General features: G+C 41.9%; 2 protein-coding genes across 2 annotated transcripts in view; both read left to right on the top strand.

The window, feature by feature from the left end:
- The window catches only part of LOC102472830 (coiled-coil domain-containing protein 30-like), a 32,074-nt gene extending 30,937 nt beyond the window's left edge, over positions 1 to 1,137 (top strand). Inside the window, exon 7 of the mRNA XM_027766892.1 lies at positions 884 to 1,137. Within this exon, the coding sequence (XP_027622693.1) occupies positions 884 to 931 (48 nt within the window). The 3' untranslated portion in view covers positions 932 to 1,137. The remainder of the gene's footprint in view (positions 1 to 883) is intronic.
- A 2,034-nt stretch (positions 1,138 to 3,171) lies between these two features.
- LOC114004441 (coiled-coil domain-containing protein 30-like) lies at positions 3,172 to 10,419 on the top strand. The gene is made up of 3 exons (XM_027766893.1): positions 3,172 to 3,287; positions 4,804 to 4,941; positions 10,180 to 10,419. The coding sequence occupies exons 1-3, from the start codon at positions 3,186 to 3,188 to the stop codon at positions 10,351 to 10,353; spliced, it is 414 nt and encodes a 137-aa protein (XP_027622694.1). The 5' UTR covers positions 3,172 to 3,185; the 3' UTR covers positions 10,354 to 10,419.
- Positions 10,420 to 18,090: the final 7,671 nt, after the last annotated feature.

Raw genomic sequence — 18,090 nt, 5'->3', positions numbered from 1 at the left:
TAAAATACATGGCATTCTTATACTAAAGAAATATACCAAAAAATGAGGGGAGCTTTCATTTTTAAGAGTTGAGGTATTGGGGCCAGCAGTTGGCATAATGGCGAAGTTGCTGGACTCCCACGGAGTCGACTGCAGTTCGAGTCCCGGACCCAGTGGCTTAAACTCATGCCAGGTGCATGTGTGTGCGTGTCCAAGATCCCGAGAGGAGAATGGAGGAGAAGGGATTGCGGTGTGACCATCCCCCCTGGGGGGTGATTTCTCACTTTCTGTCTCTATGTCTCTCTCTGTCTGGCAAGCGCACGCGCCCTACAGTGAAAATCTCTCCAAAAAAAAAAAAAAAGAGTTGATGTATTTTCCCTACTTGGTACCGAGACATCTCAAGTAGTGTAAGATGGGGCTAAGAGACTCTTGCGTTGAGTACTGACTGCACCAGCATGTCATGTGTAGGTTTGCAGAATGTTCACCACTGCAGATGGTGGCTGGGAAGAGGGACTAGCTACTCTGGGGGAAAAAAGACATCCTTCCCCAAACCTTTGTGTGGTGCTCTAGGTGACAGAGTTCTTTACCAGGCCTTGTGTCCTTCCCAGACAGGAGGAGTTGTAAAAGTTACAGCTGGACTGGGGACCAGCAGGTGGCATGGTGGTTAACGTGCTGGACACTCCCACATGGCTGACCGTGGTTCAGGTTCTGGACCTGGTAGCTTGCTTTCTCACTTTCCCTCTCTCTCTCTCTGGTCAAATTAAAATAGATGAATGAATAAATAAAATAAAATAAATCTTTTAAAAAAAAGTTACAGCTGGACTTATATTTCATGTATTTTTAAAAAATAACACCTGCACCTACTTCAACTGATGATTTATGTGGATTAAAATTTCCATCTTAGAACTCGATTTATCAGCAATATAGGAAGACAGAAGAGAAACCAGTATGAAAGGTCAAGAGACAATTAAAATACAAGATTTAAATGAGGTAAGAAATGAAAAGACCATTTTCAGTTACATTTTCTAATACAAGTGAGCATCCCATAAGGATGCTCAAGAATATTACTGGAAACAGGAGAAAGAACACATCCAAGAATGGTCGGTCTGTACCTTATGATTGTGATCAGTTTGTTACAGAGAGGGCTTCTCAGGAGTCTCCGTCAGGGAGGATAGCAGTAGAGACATATGAGGATCAGGCTGGCCCTGTAACTAGTCGTAAAGGGAGGTGGATCCCACATGGCCTACTGCGATTTGAATCCTGGCCCTTGTTGCTTGAAAAACATACTGATCTTGTATGTGTGTGTGTGTGTGCGCATGCCTCAAGTCCCAACAGAATGAAGAGAATGCAGGATAAGGAATTGTGATGAGATCTTGTCCCACTGGAGTCTTCCTTTCCCTCCTCCCTACCCACCACGCCCCAGCCTAGCAAGTCATGTGCCTTATGGCAAAAGCCTTAAGAAACAAACAAACAAAAAAAAAAAACCAAAAAAACTCTAAAGAGAATGGAGAAGGGATTGAGGCATGGCCATCCAACCTGGGGGTGATTTCTCATCCTCCCCTCTCCTCCCCATTTCTCTGGCAAGCGCACACTCTCTGTGGCAAAATCTTAAAAAAAAAAAAGTGGAGCTGGCGGGTGACATGGTGGTTAAGGGTGCTGGACTCTCACATGGTCGGCCACAGTTCAAGTCCCAGACCTGGCAGCTTGCTTTCTCACTCCCCGCCCCCCTCTCTCTCGCACACGCGTGCGCTCTTGCTCTGTCCCTCTCTGGTCAAATTAAAATAAGTAAGTAAATAAATAAAGCTAAATAAAATGATTAAAAAAAAAACTAAGGGGGACCAGCAGATGGCATAGCAGTTATGTTGGTGGACTCCTACATGGCCAACCACGGTTTGAGTCCCAGACCCGATGACTTCAAAATCACACCAGACACATGTGAATGTGTGCCCAAGATCCCAGAAGGAGAATAGAGAAGGGACTGTGGCGTGGCCAGTGCCCCCCTGAGGTGATTTCTCAGTTTCTTGCTCACTGTGTCTGTCTGTCTCTCTCGCTTTCTCTCTCTCGTGCCCTAAAGCAAAAACCTAAAGAAAACTGATAAGAAATAAGGGCTTTTAAGTTAGACTTGCAGCCTTACCTATCTCCTCTGTAAAACAAATGTAATAATAGTATAGCTTCAATCTCATAGGGAGCTTGGAAAAACAAAATGAGATAACGCATGGTCCGGCTTCACGACACAGTGTTGATGTGCTGCTCAAAGGAAGCCAGGTCCCACATGGCCGCTGCCTTTTGAATCCTCAGCCTGGTTAGCCTGAAACACGTGTATGGGTTCCCACACTCTGATAGGCTGCAGGACTGCAGGAAGGGGATGTGGCATGATCAGACTCTGTGGAGGGTGTTTGTTCTCTCTTTCTGTCTCTCTTGTATGTATGAGTTTTATCATAAATAATGAAAAAAAAAAAGATGAGCTCATGTATTTCCAGTTATTACCATAGTGACTGATATATGGTAAGCCCTCAACAAATGGAGGCTGCTGTCATTATTACTCCAGTTATTATTGTCATCAGTTAATTTGGAAAGATTTTTGTTGTTGTGTGTTTTGTTTTGTTTTGTTTTGTTTTTTGAGAGGTTTTTGCTATAGGGTGCATGCGCTCGCCAGACAGACAGAGAGAGACAGAGAGACAGAAAGCGAGAAATCACCCCCCAGGGGGGATGACCACGCCACAATCCCTTCTCCTCCATTTTCCTCTCGGGATCTTGGGCACGCACGCACACGTGCCGGCGTGAGTTTTAAGCCACCGGGTCCGGGACACTAACCACGGTCGACTACGTGGGAGTCCAACGACATTGCCATTACGCTAACTGCTGGTCCCAATTTGGAAAGATTTCAACAATACTTTATTTGGTAGCTGTTTAAAATGTATGCACTACTTTCAAAATCACATTTTATTTCTACTATGATTGCTGTAATGTAGGAGGGATAAGTATTACTACATTTTACAGTTGTGTAAACACATTTGGAGAGAAAAACGTTATCTCATGAGCTATGGTAGCCTGGACAAGTTTTCCTACGTGCCTGTATCTCTTAGATAACTTTAAAATTGAGTCGGTCAAAAGATTCTTTTTTTAATTTACAGGAAACACTGATTTGTACATGGAATTAATTATATAAAATGATTTTACAGATATTGAAACTGAGCCATGAAAAAATGGAAATACTTGAAGTTGAGTTGGCAGAAGACAGAGAGAGGAGAAAGCAATTGGCATCTGGCCTTAATACTGTACAGAAAGCCTTGAAAGTTGAAAGTGAGGTATTACCCGATATTGTTTTCCTCTTGTTGCAGGCCTAATTTAGGAATTTCATGTTGTTATTTACTTTGATTTTTAAATAAGTTATGACTATATGACTTAGCTTGAGCTACCATAACTAAAGACCACAGACCAGGTGGCTAAAACAATTGAAATGTATTTTCTCACAGTTCTGGAGGCTAGAAAGTCCAAGATCAAGGTGCTGGCCAGTTCAGTTCTTGGTAAGTGCCTTCATCTGGCTTGAAGATGGTCACCTCCTTCCTGTGTTCTAACGTGTGGTGGGATGTAGAGTAAGCTCTGATATCCCTTCCTCTTCTTGTAAAGGTTCCAACCACATCAAATTAGGGCTCCACCCTTATGTCCTCATTTGACCTTTATCACCTTCTCATCCACACTATCTGAAAACAGAGCAGTCATAATGGGGATTAGGACTTCAACATATGAGTTGGATGGGAGGGACAAAATTCTATACATAGCACTATAGAATGTGTGTTTCTAGCAATGATCGCGGGTAGCTCGGTTGTTTCCTCAAGTCAAGTTCTAGCAGTAGCCAATCAATCTTTAAGTAGCAGGTATTTACTTGTTACGGCGTTCATAGAGTGATGGACTTGTGTATCATTTTAACCTCTTGTCCTGCCATCTTGGCAAAATCTATCATGAGGCAGCCTTTATGTTGGAAAGGGATGAAAGCGAGTTCATGGGCATCTAGATCATTAGACCATATTTAAAGGATGGTAATGCTTACTCAGTTTGCAGTGTGGTGTAATGCCCCAATCCTCTCCTAATAATACAGGAATTTGCCGAGGAATGAAATAAAAAGTTGATACCACTTGCATTCTTCCTGTGGTTTTGAGTTTTGAGTGGATAGACTCATCATTTTGCCCAAAGCCTTTCTCATCAGCTTTCTCCTCTGGCTCTGATTTCAAGGTTTTAGGAGAATACCAAGTATCTCCTCTGCTAATGTAAATGTTATCCAGCCTGTTCCCTTCCCTGGGTCCACATAATTCAGTCCCAGTCATCCATCAATCAAGATACTGCACATTCCATGTCATCAATATTAGCATTTGCTAAAAAATCTACAGCCAACTAAAATACTGATACAAGTAAAAAATCAGAGGGCTAGAGGCAACCCTAGCTGATTAAAACACTAAGTATAATTAAGTAAGGTAGCATCATTTTAGAAAAATGAGATAATATAACATTTTAATGCAGGAATTTCTTCCCCGCTCCTCCGCCAAAAAAACAATTATCTCTATACATCTCTTGCTTAAGGTAGGAATGACTCTGGAAACCTAGTATTTCAACCTGTGAATGATAAAAACCTAAAAATGCTCAGTTTAATTAACTGATTTAAATAAACTTTGTTTCAATGACTAAGAAAGAAAATCTGTTTGCCAGAAGAATAGGTTGAAATAATTTAAAACAAAAAAAATTTCAGGACCATTTCAAGATTTCTTTTTAGAAAACTTCTATGGGGAAATAGTCTTATATTACTAAATATCTTCATTTCTTAATCAGGAGTTGCAAAAATCAAAATCAGAACTTGTAGACCTTTATAAAGAAATTCAAAGTCTGCCAGGAGCAGCAGAAGGCAGAGACCATTTTTTAATAGCATATGACCGGCTACAAAGAGAGAATTCTGAATTAGAAACAAAGGTGAGACTATATTTAAATGTTTGCTACTTCACATACCTTTTATGAAGATAAGATAAAAGGAATTAATTTTCAGTAAAAAACGAGTTGGGCATTAGAGTTTCTCTTATTTTTATATAATAAATTATCAGATAGTGTGAGTTATAACGCAATCTATATTTCAGCAGTATTCAGACTTCAACCAGAACTCGGTAATTACTGTTAATGTGTGAATTTTTTTTTTTTTTTTTTTACTTTAAATCAGCTTCCTATGCTCTTGATTTTTAGAGCACATGTTATAGTATAAAAGGTTTATTTAAAAATCTTCAACCTAGAGACCAGCAGATGGCATAATGGTTATGTCACTGGACTTCCATGTAATCAGCTACAATTTGAGTCCTGGACCCAGCAACCTAAACTCACGCCAAGCACATGTGTGTGCATGCCCAAAATCCCGAGAGGAGAACAGAGGAGAAGGGATTGCAGCGTGGCCATCCTTCCTGGGGATGATTTCTCACTTTCTATCTCTCTGTCTCTCTAGCTAGTATACATACCCTATAGCAAAACAAAACAAAACAAAACAAAACCTCTCTAGAAAAAAATATCTTCAACGTAAACACGTAGGGTCAAGTATCCTTCTTAGTTACACTGAAAATTTGACTTATACTTGGAATTAAGAAAATGTTTAAATGTCCTGACCCCAATTTAAAAATGACTGCCAAACCAGTGTTAGTCCAATACTATATGCAGAGATTGCCTGTAGTTTTATTTCTAGAGCTTCGTTTTTCAGGTTACCGTTATATTCTCCTGACTAAAAATCACTCTCTTGATCTAAAAATGAAGTGTAACATAGTACTAAGGAGTGAAGGCTTGAACATAGCAGTTAAGATGTATTGGATTATGTTTTGCCATAGGGCAGGTGCCACCATGCCCAAAGATGTATCAGATTATATTTTAACACCATGTATGAAGTACAGAACTAAATCAAAACCTAATTTATTTTATCTGTAGCTATTTCCCTGGAAAACAGAGGCAGGTTGCTGAGGAATTAGGACATGGGTCAGATAGTGTGTGACATAGGGAAGGAAAGGCCCCAGACATAGGATCTGCTGCCTGGGAGGACTGGTATCTTACTAGGGCATAGCCCACACTGAGCTCTGTTCCTGAGGCCGTGTCAACCTGGTGAGTCATCATCACATTGCACAGTTAAATCACCCTGTCTTTATCGCTGAAAAAGTTAGGACAAAGGGTGAACTGAGGTGATAAAAATATAAAATTAAGAGATCCAGATCACTATCTCAGTAGCTTAACTCTCGTCTTGTTTTTTAAACTATTTTTTTTTAGATTGATTTTTGCTATAGGGTGTGTGCACTCACCAGGGAGTCAGATAGTGAGAAACCACTCCCCTGGGGGTGTAGCCACAATTCAATCTCTTCTCCTCTATTCTCTTCTTGGGATTTGGAGCACACACGCACATGCGAGTGGCATGAGTTTTAAGCCATTGGGTCTGGGACTCGAACTGCAGTTGACTACGTGGGAGTCCAGCAACATAATCATTGCACTATCTCCAGGTCCTGTTTATTAAACTTTTTATGGTGAAATAATTCCAGACTTACAGAAAAGTTACAAAAATAGTACACATATTTCCCATAAACTTTATCCCCTCCAAATGTTAATACGGTACCATGTTTGCCTTATCATTATCTTTTTCCCTCTCTCTCTACACACACACACATACACTCACACACTTCACTTTTTTTGGTAGAGCCTATGAGAATAAATTAGAGACATAATCTCATTTGCCCCTAAATATTTCTATGTGTGTTTGCTGCAAATAATGACATCTCTTATATTACCATAGTACGAGTCCCCAAATCAGGAAATTAACATTGACACATACTCTTTTCGAATCTATAGCTCACATTTAGATTTTACCAATGATCCCACCTGACAACAAGAGAAAAACTATATATTTTTTCTAGTCTGAGATCCAATCCACAGTCATACATTTATGTAATTGTCATATCTCTATAGCTCCTTTATACCTACAATTCCTCCGTCTGTCTTTATGATGTTGATGTACATATTTTTTTTATTGCCAGAGAGTACATGTGCTCACAGAGAGAGAAAGCACCCCTCTCCATGGGTGCGTTTGTCCTTCATCCCTCTTTCCCATTAGGATTGGGTTTTTTTGGTTTGTTGGTTTGGTTTTTTTGTTAGATTTTTGCCGTAGAAAATGTACACTCATCTGAGAAAGACAGATAGAGACAGAGAAAGAACAATGAATTACACAAACCTTTCCCCCTCCCCCCAGGGGTAATGGCCATGCAGCAATCCTTTCTCTTCCATTGTCCTCTCAGGATTTTGGGCACACACCTAAGCATTTGGTGTGTTTTTTAAGGCACCGGGTCCAGGACTCAAACCATGGAGTTGGCCATATGGCATCCAGCACCTTAACCACCACATCACCTACTGACCCCTCATTAGGATTTTGGGGATGCACACACATGCATTTTTAAGCCACCAAGGTCAGGATTTGAACTGCAGTTAGTCATGTGGCATCCAGCTTCCTTAACCACTGCGTTATGGGGCTGGCCCTAACCATGTTTTTTAAGAGCCTGTCTTAGTACAGGCTTCTATAATAGAATGCTATAGACCAGATGGCTTATACAACATTTATTTTTCACAGTTCTGGATGCTGGGAAGTCCAGGATCACGGTGCCAGCAGATCGGGTGTCTGGTGAGGGCCCATGTCTTTGCAGATGGCTGTCTTCTCATTGTGTGCTCACAGGGATGAGAGCAGAGAGCAGGAAGCACATCCTCTCCTGTCTCTTCTTATAAAGTAACTAATCCCATCCTGAGGGGTCCATCTTTGTGACCTAATTACTTGCCAAAGGTCTCTCCTATTACCATCTCATTCAGAGTAGGACTTTAGCGTATAACTATTGAGAGAATACAAACATGTGGTCTGTAACAAGTATAGACCATCTTATTTTGAAGATTGCAGTTCAATCTGAGTTCTGATGCTTCCTCACAAGATAATTCAGGTTGCCCATTTTTGGCAGGAATGTAATTCAGGTTGCCCATTTGTGGCAGGAATCCTAAAGAAATGTATTATTCTCTCTCTCTTTTTTTTTTTTTTTTCCTGTAGGGCACATGCACTCACCAGACAGAAAGAAAGAAAGCGAGAGATCAACCCATGGGGGGGAGGGGCATGTGTGGCCATGCCACAATCCCTTCTCCTCCACTCTTCCCTTGGGATTTTGGACATGCACACACACATGCCTGGCATGATTTTCAAGCCCCCAGGTCCAGGACTCAAACCAAGCTGCCAGCCTTGTGGGATCTAGTGCCTTACCTTCCACTCCACCTGCTGGTCTACATGTGATATTTTTGTTCTATAATTTATGATGTTAACTGATCATTTAGTTAAGGTGCTACCTGCTAGATTTCCCCACTGAAAAAGTATTACTTATATCTTTGCAATGAATAAACATCTTGTGAGACTATATATATTCTGTTTTTCATGAAACTTTTACTTATTAAAAGTTTCTGCCTTGAAAGAAAGTTTCTGTTTTGACTCTCTGATTCTTTAATTATATAAGATGAGGATGCACCTCAGACAGGATATTGTCTACTTTGATGGGCACCCATCTTGTGTTCTTTTTTTTTTTCTTTTTTTTTTAATCATTTTTTTCTACGGGGATGTGTCACTGGAGAGACAGAGCCAGAAAGCAAGAACTCATCCCCTAGGGAGAGGGCCACACCAAAATCCCTTCTCCTCCATTCTCCTCTTGGGATTTTGGTCATGCACACACATGCACCCAGAATGAATTTTAAGCCACCAAGTCGGGGACTTGAACCGCAGTAAACCATGTGGGAGTCCAGCATCATAAACATTATGCCACCTGCTGCTCCCTTATCTTGTAGTCTTAGAGCATTCCTCACCCATCTTTTCTATATTCCCTGAAAGAAGTGTTCTTTCATTTTATATGAGGCTGTACAGTGTAACCTTTGAGTAAAGGAAGTCTGCAGAATCTGTTTGCCCAAAAGCAAAAGCACAAACAAAAAACCTGAACAAATACTTTGCCAAATCACACAACAGGACAGCTACTCTCAAAGCATCTCCTTGCATCAGAATCACTTGGGAGGCTTTTTAAAGTGCAGATTCCCATTTCTCACCCAGACCACTGATTCTGAATCTCAGGGTTGGGCTGCAACAAAAGGCTGCCTTTAAAGAAAAAGGGGGAACATGGAGGAGAGACAGGTAGTATTTTTGACAGGGTCTAGCCATAGAGATCCTCTACTCCAGCCTCCTCCTTAGCTAGGATTACAAACACGTGCTACCACACGTGACCTGTGGAGATTGGTCTGGGGTTCCAGCCTCCCGTGTGCCCTGAGCTTTGTTCAGTAGACCTTTCCACCTGGGCCACCGCGGCTGGGCCCGGGACTGCAGTTTTGATAAACTCCTCCGGTGGTGCTTTCTATGCAGACGTTTGAGGACACTTAGATAGTCGGGAGCCTTTACAAGTTCTAGTGTTTCAAATAAAGACTGAAAGAAAGAGTTTCTCTGTAATGCTTATCTAATATTCTTTCTGAGGTTTTTTTTTTGCAATAATATATGCTTTTATGAATAAATAAAGTACATTCAAAACTTGGTAACAAAAATATGTAGTAATATTATAAAACTGCATAAGTCACATCTTTTTCTTATTAAAAGGTAGAACAAAACTCTGAAAAACACTCTGAGAAGCCAACTCCAGAGACCAGAACTATTATGTTTTTGTGTGTGGAGAGGTTTTTTCCTATAGGGCACATGTGCTTGCCAGAAAGACAGAGACAGAGAGACAGAAAGCAAGAAATCACCCTCCAGTTAGGATAGCCATGCTATAATCCCTTCTCCTCTCAGGATCTTGGGCACGCATATACACGCGCCTGGCATGAGTCTAAGCCAACCGGGTCCAGGACTTGAACCGCAGTCAACTACATGGGAATCCAGTGATATAGCCATTATGCTAACTGCTGGTCCCCCAAAACTACCTTTAAAAAAATTATTGATTTATATGCCCTTATGCTTTTGATACAACTGAATTAAGTTATATAACAACTGGAATGTATTAAATTGGAATAAGACTTTATTAGGCTGTTAATTTATATTATTTAAACCAATAATTATGCATTTAATGGAGTCAGTGTACCTTTTCATAGCTATCCGTGTGAGTCTGCAAAACAGAATATTTATCTTTTCACTTGACTTTACAGGTCTTGGAGCTTTCACAAGAATTTGAACAGTTAAATCACATTACTGTAGGGGGAAAAACACCAACTGCTAATTTAATTACAAGTGAGAATACCTGTAAAGATCTTGTGTGTAAACCACCCATTTTGGAAGTAGAGATTCAAAACCCAAAGGAAGAGAAAGAAGAATTTGGGTAAATTGAGAAGAATCCCATATCACATTAAGTATTTTAGTGGTGCATTTTATTTGGTTTGACCATGGTAAGAATTTGACATTCATTTCCAAATAATGTGAACATAAAAATTAGTTATAAGCATTCGCCTAACAGTTTGTCTTTTGGTATGCTATTACATTTTTTAAAGAATTATTTATTCAATTTTATTTATTATTATAAAATTTTGCTATAGTGCATATGCACTCACCAGAGAGAGGGAAAGTGAGAGAGCAAGCCATCAGGTCCAGGACTTGAACCGTGGTGGACCATGTGGAAGTTCAGCATTTTAACCATCGTGCCACCTGATGACCCCGCTATTGCATTTTAAACTTTGTTTCCTGCCTTTTAAAATAAACATATGCTTTTTATAGAAAATCTAGAAAGCATGGGAAGGAGATACACAGATTATAATATCTGATAATTCACACCAGAGAAAGATGTTAACATCCTGATTTTTTTTCTTGTTTCTGTACACATACATTTTTGTTTTTGTTGTAAGAATTATTTTTTTATTTAACTTTTTTATTATTGTGATTTTCCACTTTAATCAGAGAACGAGAGAGAGACGGAAAGTGAGAAAGCAAGCAACCAAGTTCGGGACTCGAACTGCGGCTGGCCATATGGGAGTCCAGCACCTTTAATCACTACACCACCTGCCGGGCCCATTGGTTTTGTTTTATAACCTAATTAAGATTAGTCTCTACTGAGAGATTTGGTTTTGCTGGTTTTATTTAACATTGTATCTAATAATTAAATTTTGAGACCCTTAATTTTTTTTTTTTGTTATTCTTGTCCTTTAAGTCTTGTATTTCTACTTTACTGCCAAAAATATCTTTCACAGAAACATCTGAAGCCTTGGGCAAATGTCTTACTCTATTTTGGTGCAAAAACTGATAGACACAATCAAATTTTATCTGGACAAAAGTCTAGAACTCAATAATTCAAATAAATCAATAAATGTCAATTTGATTTATATACCATACTAAAGAATACACTTATCAATGAATTGAGGAAATACAGTGTAGGTGTAGCCAAATTTATATTTTCATAAATGTTCCGAGATAGAGCTTGTTTTGCCATTTCAAAGTTCTCTGAATTTTGTTCTCTTAAAAGTTGCTTTTTACTTTAGAGTAAGCTCTGAGTCCAAGATTATAAGCATGAAACCTACTATAGTTGCAGAAGTGGGAAGACTGTATTGGAGAGAGGGTGGGGAGGGGGTATGATGGTGGTCGCAAGAGCAGTGAGCCTAGAAGGCAGGTCACAGCATTTAGGTTTAGGAAAAACAAAGTCTAGTTCTTGAGCACTGTAATAGTGTACTAGAGTTCTCAGGGGAGATTGTTCTAGTGTCTCTATAGCAGGTGAGACAGAGATGGAAGACAGAACAGCTAATCCATATATAAGCCACAGATGAGTGAGAGGTTCAATCCCAAAGTTTTCAGAGAAGGAATTTATATTAATGATCAAAGCTGCCCAGCTAATCTGGGGGTAGTTGGCAGGAATACTCGCCACAGGGAGCAAGGGTGTGGCCTTAATTCATCTCGGGTGGGGAACCTTGCCATGATAAAGATACTGGGCTTCCCTCGCAAGAACTCCTTGCTGGGACCAGCAGATGGCATAATGATTACATCGCTGGATTCCCACATAGTTGACTGTGGTTCAAGTCCTGGACCCAACAGCTTAAAACTCATGCTGGACACATGTGCCTGCTTGCCTAAAATCCCAAGACGAGAATGAAGGAGAAGGGATTATGGCATGGCCATCTCCCCTAGGGCGGGGGGTGGGGAGTGATTTCTTGCCTTCTGTCTCTTTGACTCTGGTTCTCTGGTGAGCACATGCACCCTATAGGAAGAATATTTATCGAAAAATAAATAAATAAAAAACTCCTTGCTGCCACCTGTTTCCATGACTTGTCCCAAACTTCTGCCCATAGCTGGGACTGCAAGAAGCCTACGTATCTGCCATGTGCGTCCCTCTTGCTTTTTCTCATAATGTTTTCCTGCTCACTTATCTCCTCTCTCTCCCGTCCACCCCTTTCAGCCTCTACTTATTTCAGGTCCATAACACAGTCACATTCAACAATAAGATGTGTGTCTACCATGTGCCAGGTATTACAGGTAGGTAGATACTGAGGGATCAAAATAAGACACAGTTCCTCTCCATCTCGCCACCTACTGAGGGATCAGGGCATGGCAGGATCCTGTTGGCAGTCCCAGTCTCCCTCTAAGACAGCGCCTCTCCTGTGGTCCACATAGTCTGAGGGCAGAAGACAGCTAAAGAAGTGCTGGAGCGCAAGGCAAGAGCTCTAGCCAGGCTAATGAATCAGAAAACACTCTTAAAGGGACAACTTAACTTGAGTAGTGAGGTAGGAATAATCAAGAGACAAGCAGAAAAGGCTATTTGATGATGATGATGTGGATAGTAATGTCTTTGTCTTGACTGCTAGGCATGGTAGTCATGTTGGAAAAAGAAATGTAATACATTGTAAAGATATATGTGATTAAATGTAATATAAAAATTATGATAACAAATAAAATTAAATTTAAAAAAGAAGAGGCAAGCAGAAAGATGAGAGAATAGTTTTTAGGACATAGGTGACATGTACAAGAGAAAGCATGGTTGGTTTGTGCTCCTCCAAATGACCTCAATGCTGCTCTAGCTTAATGTCTATATTAAGGAGTTTGGACAACTGGAAACTATCACAGGCTTTAGTGGCATGAAGGAGGTAAAAACAGGTTTGTTGTTTAGAAAAATCACTCTGTCTGCTCTGGGTGAAATCGTTTATTGGTCCAAGAAAGAAGGTAGCAAGACCAGTTAGGAGACTGTTACTGTAATGTGGGTGAGAAATGATGGTGTTCGTGGGGATGGAGAAAAGGGGATAGACTTGAAAGGAGGTAGAAATCAAGAGGATGTAGAGAATGTGGAAAACTGTGTGGCAGGCAGCAGCCTGGGTATGGGGAGAGGGTAAAGACAACTTGAGTTTCTGGTTCGATGATGCCATTCCCTGAGTTAGGGAACATTTTTGAGGAAGGAGCAAAAGGACTTTAGGTTTTGACACATTGACTTTGGCGTGTCTTTGGAACAGCCAAATGAAGTGGGTCAACAAACAGTTGGATTTATGGATTCAGAGCTCAGGAGAGAGGCCTGGGATGGAGATAAATGAAGGATTCATCAACAAGTTGATGGTAGCAAAAATCAATGGACCCAGAGAATGGGCCCAGCCATGGCGGTACAGATGGTGGGATACCATCGCTCAGAACTGGAGCCGTATGGGAATGCCCAGAATTCCGGTCCTGGCTGACCCAGACACATCGGGCACATCCATGGACTTGTCTGTGAGCCTGGCTGATGGGAAGACTGGAGATGAGGAATCATGCAAGGTCCCATTTTCTCTCTACACTTTTGGAAAGGTCATATGAATCAGGGCTGGATCTGTGGTGTACCAGTAATGCTCTGCTCAGGAGAAGCTGGATCCCATGCAACAACCACGGTTCACATTTCTGGCCTGGTTGGCCTGCAACTCAGCAGGCACGCACAAGTGCCCAAGATCCAGTGGGCTAGAAGACTGAGGAAGGACATGGCTGCATGACCAGACCTGTAAGAGGTGTTGCTCTCTCTCTTTCTCTCATTCATGCTCTCTCTTGTGAGCACCTGTACTCTATCAGGGATTAAGGGGGAAATAGTCATGTGATTGGATGAAATGGCCTTATATGTTGCTTGATAAAAGTACGAGAAGGTAGAAACCCAAGGAAAGCCTCTCTGTGGGATGCAAAATGATTACAGCACCTCCAAGGAAACTTGAACAAAGCAGCCAAAGAAACAGAAGAAAAACCAGGAGAGTGTGTGCAACAGGAGAGAGGTTATATTTCAAAAAGAAAGAGGAGAGAGTGGTTCCAAGAAGTAGGAGAAGGAACAAAAAGTGAGTATCAAATTTAGTCCTAAGGAAACGGTTGAGGATTTTAATAAGAGGAGTTTGGGGGTCAGCAGGTGGCTTGGTGGTGAAGGCACTGCACTCACATGGCCAGTGATGGTCCAAGTCCCGGACCTGGCAGCTTGCTTTCTCACTCTCCCTCCCCCTCTCCCTGTCTCTGCTGTCTCTCTGGTGAGCACATGAGCCCTATAGCAAATTAAAAACAAGAATAAGAATAAATAAAATTAAACAAATAATTATATTGTTTAAAGATAGAAGTTTTAACCAATGGCAGAAAACAGATTGGTTTCTGGATCATATCCCATGGGATGATGATTAGGAGTGAACTAAGTAGCAAATAGGATACGAAGAAGTGAAAATAGTGTGTGAAGATAATGCTTCCCCAAAAGTTTGGCCGTAAAGAGGAGAAAAGAATATAGTAAGAGAAAGTTTGTGTATATTCAAATGCTGATGAGAAAGAATCCCCAATCTGGTAGGCTAAGAGTTCAGAATATCAGTAAAGGAGCTAGACTTAGCCAGGAGGTGGGCCACCTTGTCCATTGTAACAGGAGGTAAAGAGTGGATGGAGGACCAGCCAGGTGGCTTGGTGATTAAAGCAGCCGGATCCCACATGGCCAACTGAGTGGTTTGAGTCCTGGATCCAGTGGCTTGAGAAGCATGTCAGGCATGTGTGTATGAATGCCCCAAATCCCAAGAGGAGAATGGAGGAGAAGGGATTGCAGCATGGTTGTCCTCTCTGGAGGGCACTTTCTCATTTTTCCTCTTTCTTTGTCTCTGCCTAGTGAGCACACACACACCCTATAATAAATTTTTTGAAAGAGGAGAAAAAAAGAACGGATGGCTAGAGATACCAGTGAGCGTTTAACTTGTGTGCGTGCCCCAAATCCCGACAGAATGGAGAAAGGGAGAGGGGATTGCAGTGTTACATTTCCCCAATGGTCGGTGCTTGCTTTCTCTCTCTCTGTCTCTGCGTGTGTCTCTCTCTTTCTCTCTGGCAAGTGCAGACTCCCTCTGGCTTATTAAAAAACAAAACATGAAACAAAGATGAGGAAAGACAGATGAGTGGGATTGGGAGTCCTCCACTCTCATCCCGAGAAGTTCCACTTTTGTCTATTTCATATGTGGGGCTCAGAGTAAGATTTTAATTCAAGAAAGAATCCACATCTAAAACTAAGTATAAAAACCACTGATATTGGGACCAGCAGTTAGCGTAATGGCTATATCGCTGGATTCCCACGTAGTCGACTGCAGTTCGAGTCCCAGACCTGGTGGCTTAAACTCACACCGGGCACATGTGCGTGCGTGTCCAAGATCCCAAGAGGAGAATGGAGGAGAAGGGATTGCAGTGTGGCCATCCCCCCGGGAGGTGATTTCTCGCTTTCTGTCTCTCTGTCTCTCTCTGTCTGGCGAGCGCACGCGCCCTATAGCTAAAACCTCTCCAAAAAAAGAAAAAAAAAAAACACTGATATTTAGCTAAGTTCTTCTCTTGCAGATGAGATCTCTGAGACCATGAGAACTGACATGACTATTTCAGTCACAGTCGCAAACACGACAAGTGATCAGCAGGCCTGAGAGAAAGGGCCAAGCCTCCTAACTCTAAATCAGGAGCAGTTTCTACTTTTTCTGCTTTGAAGAGATCATAATCACAAACACCCTCAGTGTAGGAAGGTGCTTGGGCACTTGAGTTTTAGGTCAGTGTAGCCGGATCCCACATGGCCAACTGAGTGGTTTGAGTCCTGGATCCAGTGGCTTGAGAAGCATGTCAGGCATGTGTGTATGAATGCCCCAAATCCCAAGAGGAGAATGGAGGAGAAGGGATTGCAGCATGGTTGTCCTCTCTGGAGGGCACTTTCTCATTTTTCCTCTTTCTTTGTCTCTGCCTAGTGAGCACACACACACCCTATAATAAATTTTTTGAAAGAGGAGAAAAAAAGAACGGATGGCTAGAGATACCAGTGAGCGTTTAACTTGTGTGCGTGCCCCAAATCCCGACAGAATGGAGAAAGGGAGAGGGGATTGCAGTGTTACATTTCCCCAATGGTCGGTGCTTGCTTTCTCTCTCTCTGTCTCTGCGTGTGTCTCTCTCTTTCTCTCTGGCAAGTGCAGACTCCCTCTGGCTTATTAAAAAACAAAACATGAAACAAAGATGAGGAAAGACAGATGAGTGGGATTGGGAGTCCTCCACTCTCATCCCGAGAAGTTCCACTTTTGTCTATTTCATATGTGGGGCTCAGAGTAAGATTTTAATTCAAGAAAGAATCCACATCTAAAACTAAGTATAAAAACCACTGATATTGGGACCAGCAGTTAGCGTAATGGCTATATCGCTGGATTCCCACGTAGTCGACTGCAGTTCGAGTCCCAGACCTGGTGGCTTAAACTCACACCGGGCACATGTGCGTGCGTGTCCAAGATCCCAAGAGGAGAATGGAGGAGAAGGGATTGCAGTGTGGCCATCCCCCCGGGAGGTGATTTCTCGCTTTCTGTCTCTCTGTCTCTCTCTGTCTGGCGAGCGCACGCGCCCTATAGCTAAAACCTCTCCAAAAAAAGAAAAAAAAAAAACACTGATATTTAGCTAAGTTCTTCTCTTGCAGATGAGATCTCTGAGACCATGAGAACTGACATGACTATTTCAGTCACAGTCGCAAACACGACAAGTGATCAGCAGGCCTGAGAGAAAGGGCCAAGCCTCCTAACTCTAAATCAGGAGCAGTTTCTACTTTTTCTGCTTTGAAGAGATCATAATCACAAACACCCTCAGTGTAGGAAGGTGCTTGGGCACTTGAGTTTTAGGTCAGTGTTAAGGAAATGAGTTCTATGGCCCCCCAAATTTCCCAAGACAGAATCTTTATGCTATAATATGGGGGTGGATAGAGCCCAGTCTGTCTTGTTCTGCAGTTTATCTCCAGTGTCTAGAACAATACCCGACACATAGTAGGTACTCAGAAAACATCTGAGGGAATGGAATTTCCTTTTATTCCCGCTGGGTACAGTGGAGTACCACTGCAGTATCTTGCAGCTGAACCTGGAGTTGGACTTCTAATGGCAGCCTCAGGCTTGCTGCTTTACTAGGAAGCTTGGCCCAGAGCAGCTGCTAGCTCCCCTAGACCTTCATGAGCTTCCTCCTTTTAAAACACTCCACTCACCATTTTATAGCATCCTTATTACTTTTCTAAAGAATTGCTTGATAAATGTTCAAGTGGATCTTCTTTAAAAATTGTACTTGACAATACATTTCTGTTCACTTTGCAGACTACCAACATACTTCTCCTCTAAACTTCTCCTTTCTCAGCCCAGTTTACTCAGAGAATTGTTCCTCCATCCACACAACCCATCAAGCCCAAGCCGAGGGGTTGATTGCTTCCTCCCCACCTCTGGTCCACCAATACCTCCTGCGAGGGCCACTATGGAAACATAAAACGTCGCCTCTGCTTACTTCCATCTGTGTCTCCACTGCTGCTCCCCTGTTCCATGGCCCTGGCATGGCTTGGCAGGACTATTAACAACAGCTCACTGCTTCCATACCCCTCTCCCAATCCATCCTCCACAGAGCAGCCCCAGTGGCCTTTTAAAAATGCAAATTGAACGACTGGCCTCCTAGTGCAGCTGGTAAGACCTCTGTGTAGAGGGCTGGGTCCTGTATGGCTGACTGTAGTTGGAATCTCAGCCCTGGAGGTATGAACGCGAGTGCCCCAAATCCTGGCAGGATAAAGAAATGGAGGAAAAAGGATTTGGGCATGACAGTGCCCCATTGGAGAGTTCTTTTTTTTTTCTTTCTTTCCTTCCTTCCTT

This window comes from Tupaia chinensis, unplaced genomic scaffold (assembly GCF_000334495.1).
Source record: "Tupaia chinensis unplaced genomic scaffold, TupChi_1.0 Scaffold143758_1, whole genome shotgun sequence".
In the NCBI taxonomy this organism is placed as follows: domain Eukaryota; kingdom Metazoa; phylum Chordata; class Mammalia; order Scandentia; family Tupaiidae; genus Tupaia; species Tupaia belangeri.
The sequence above is the reverse complement of the archived record's forward strand: the minus strand, read 5'-3'. Positions and strand labels throughout refer to the sequence as shown.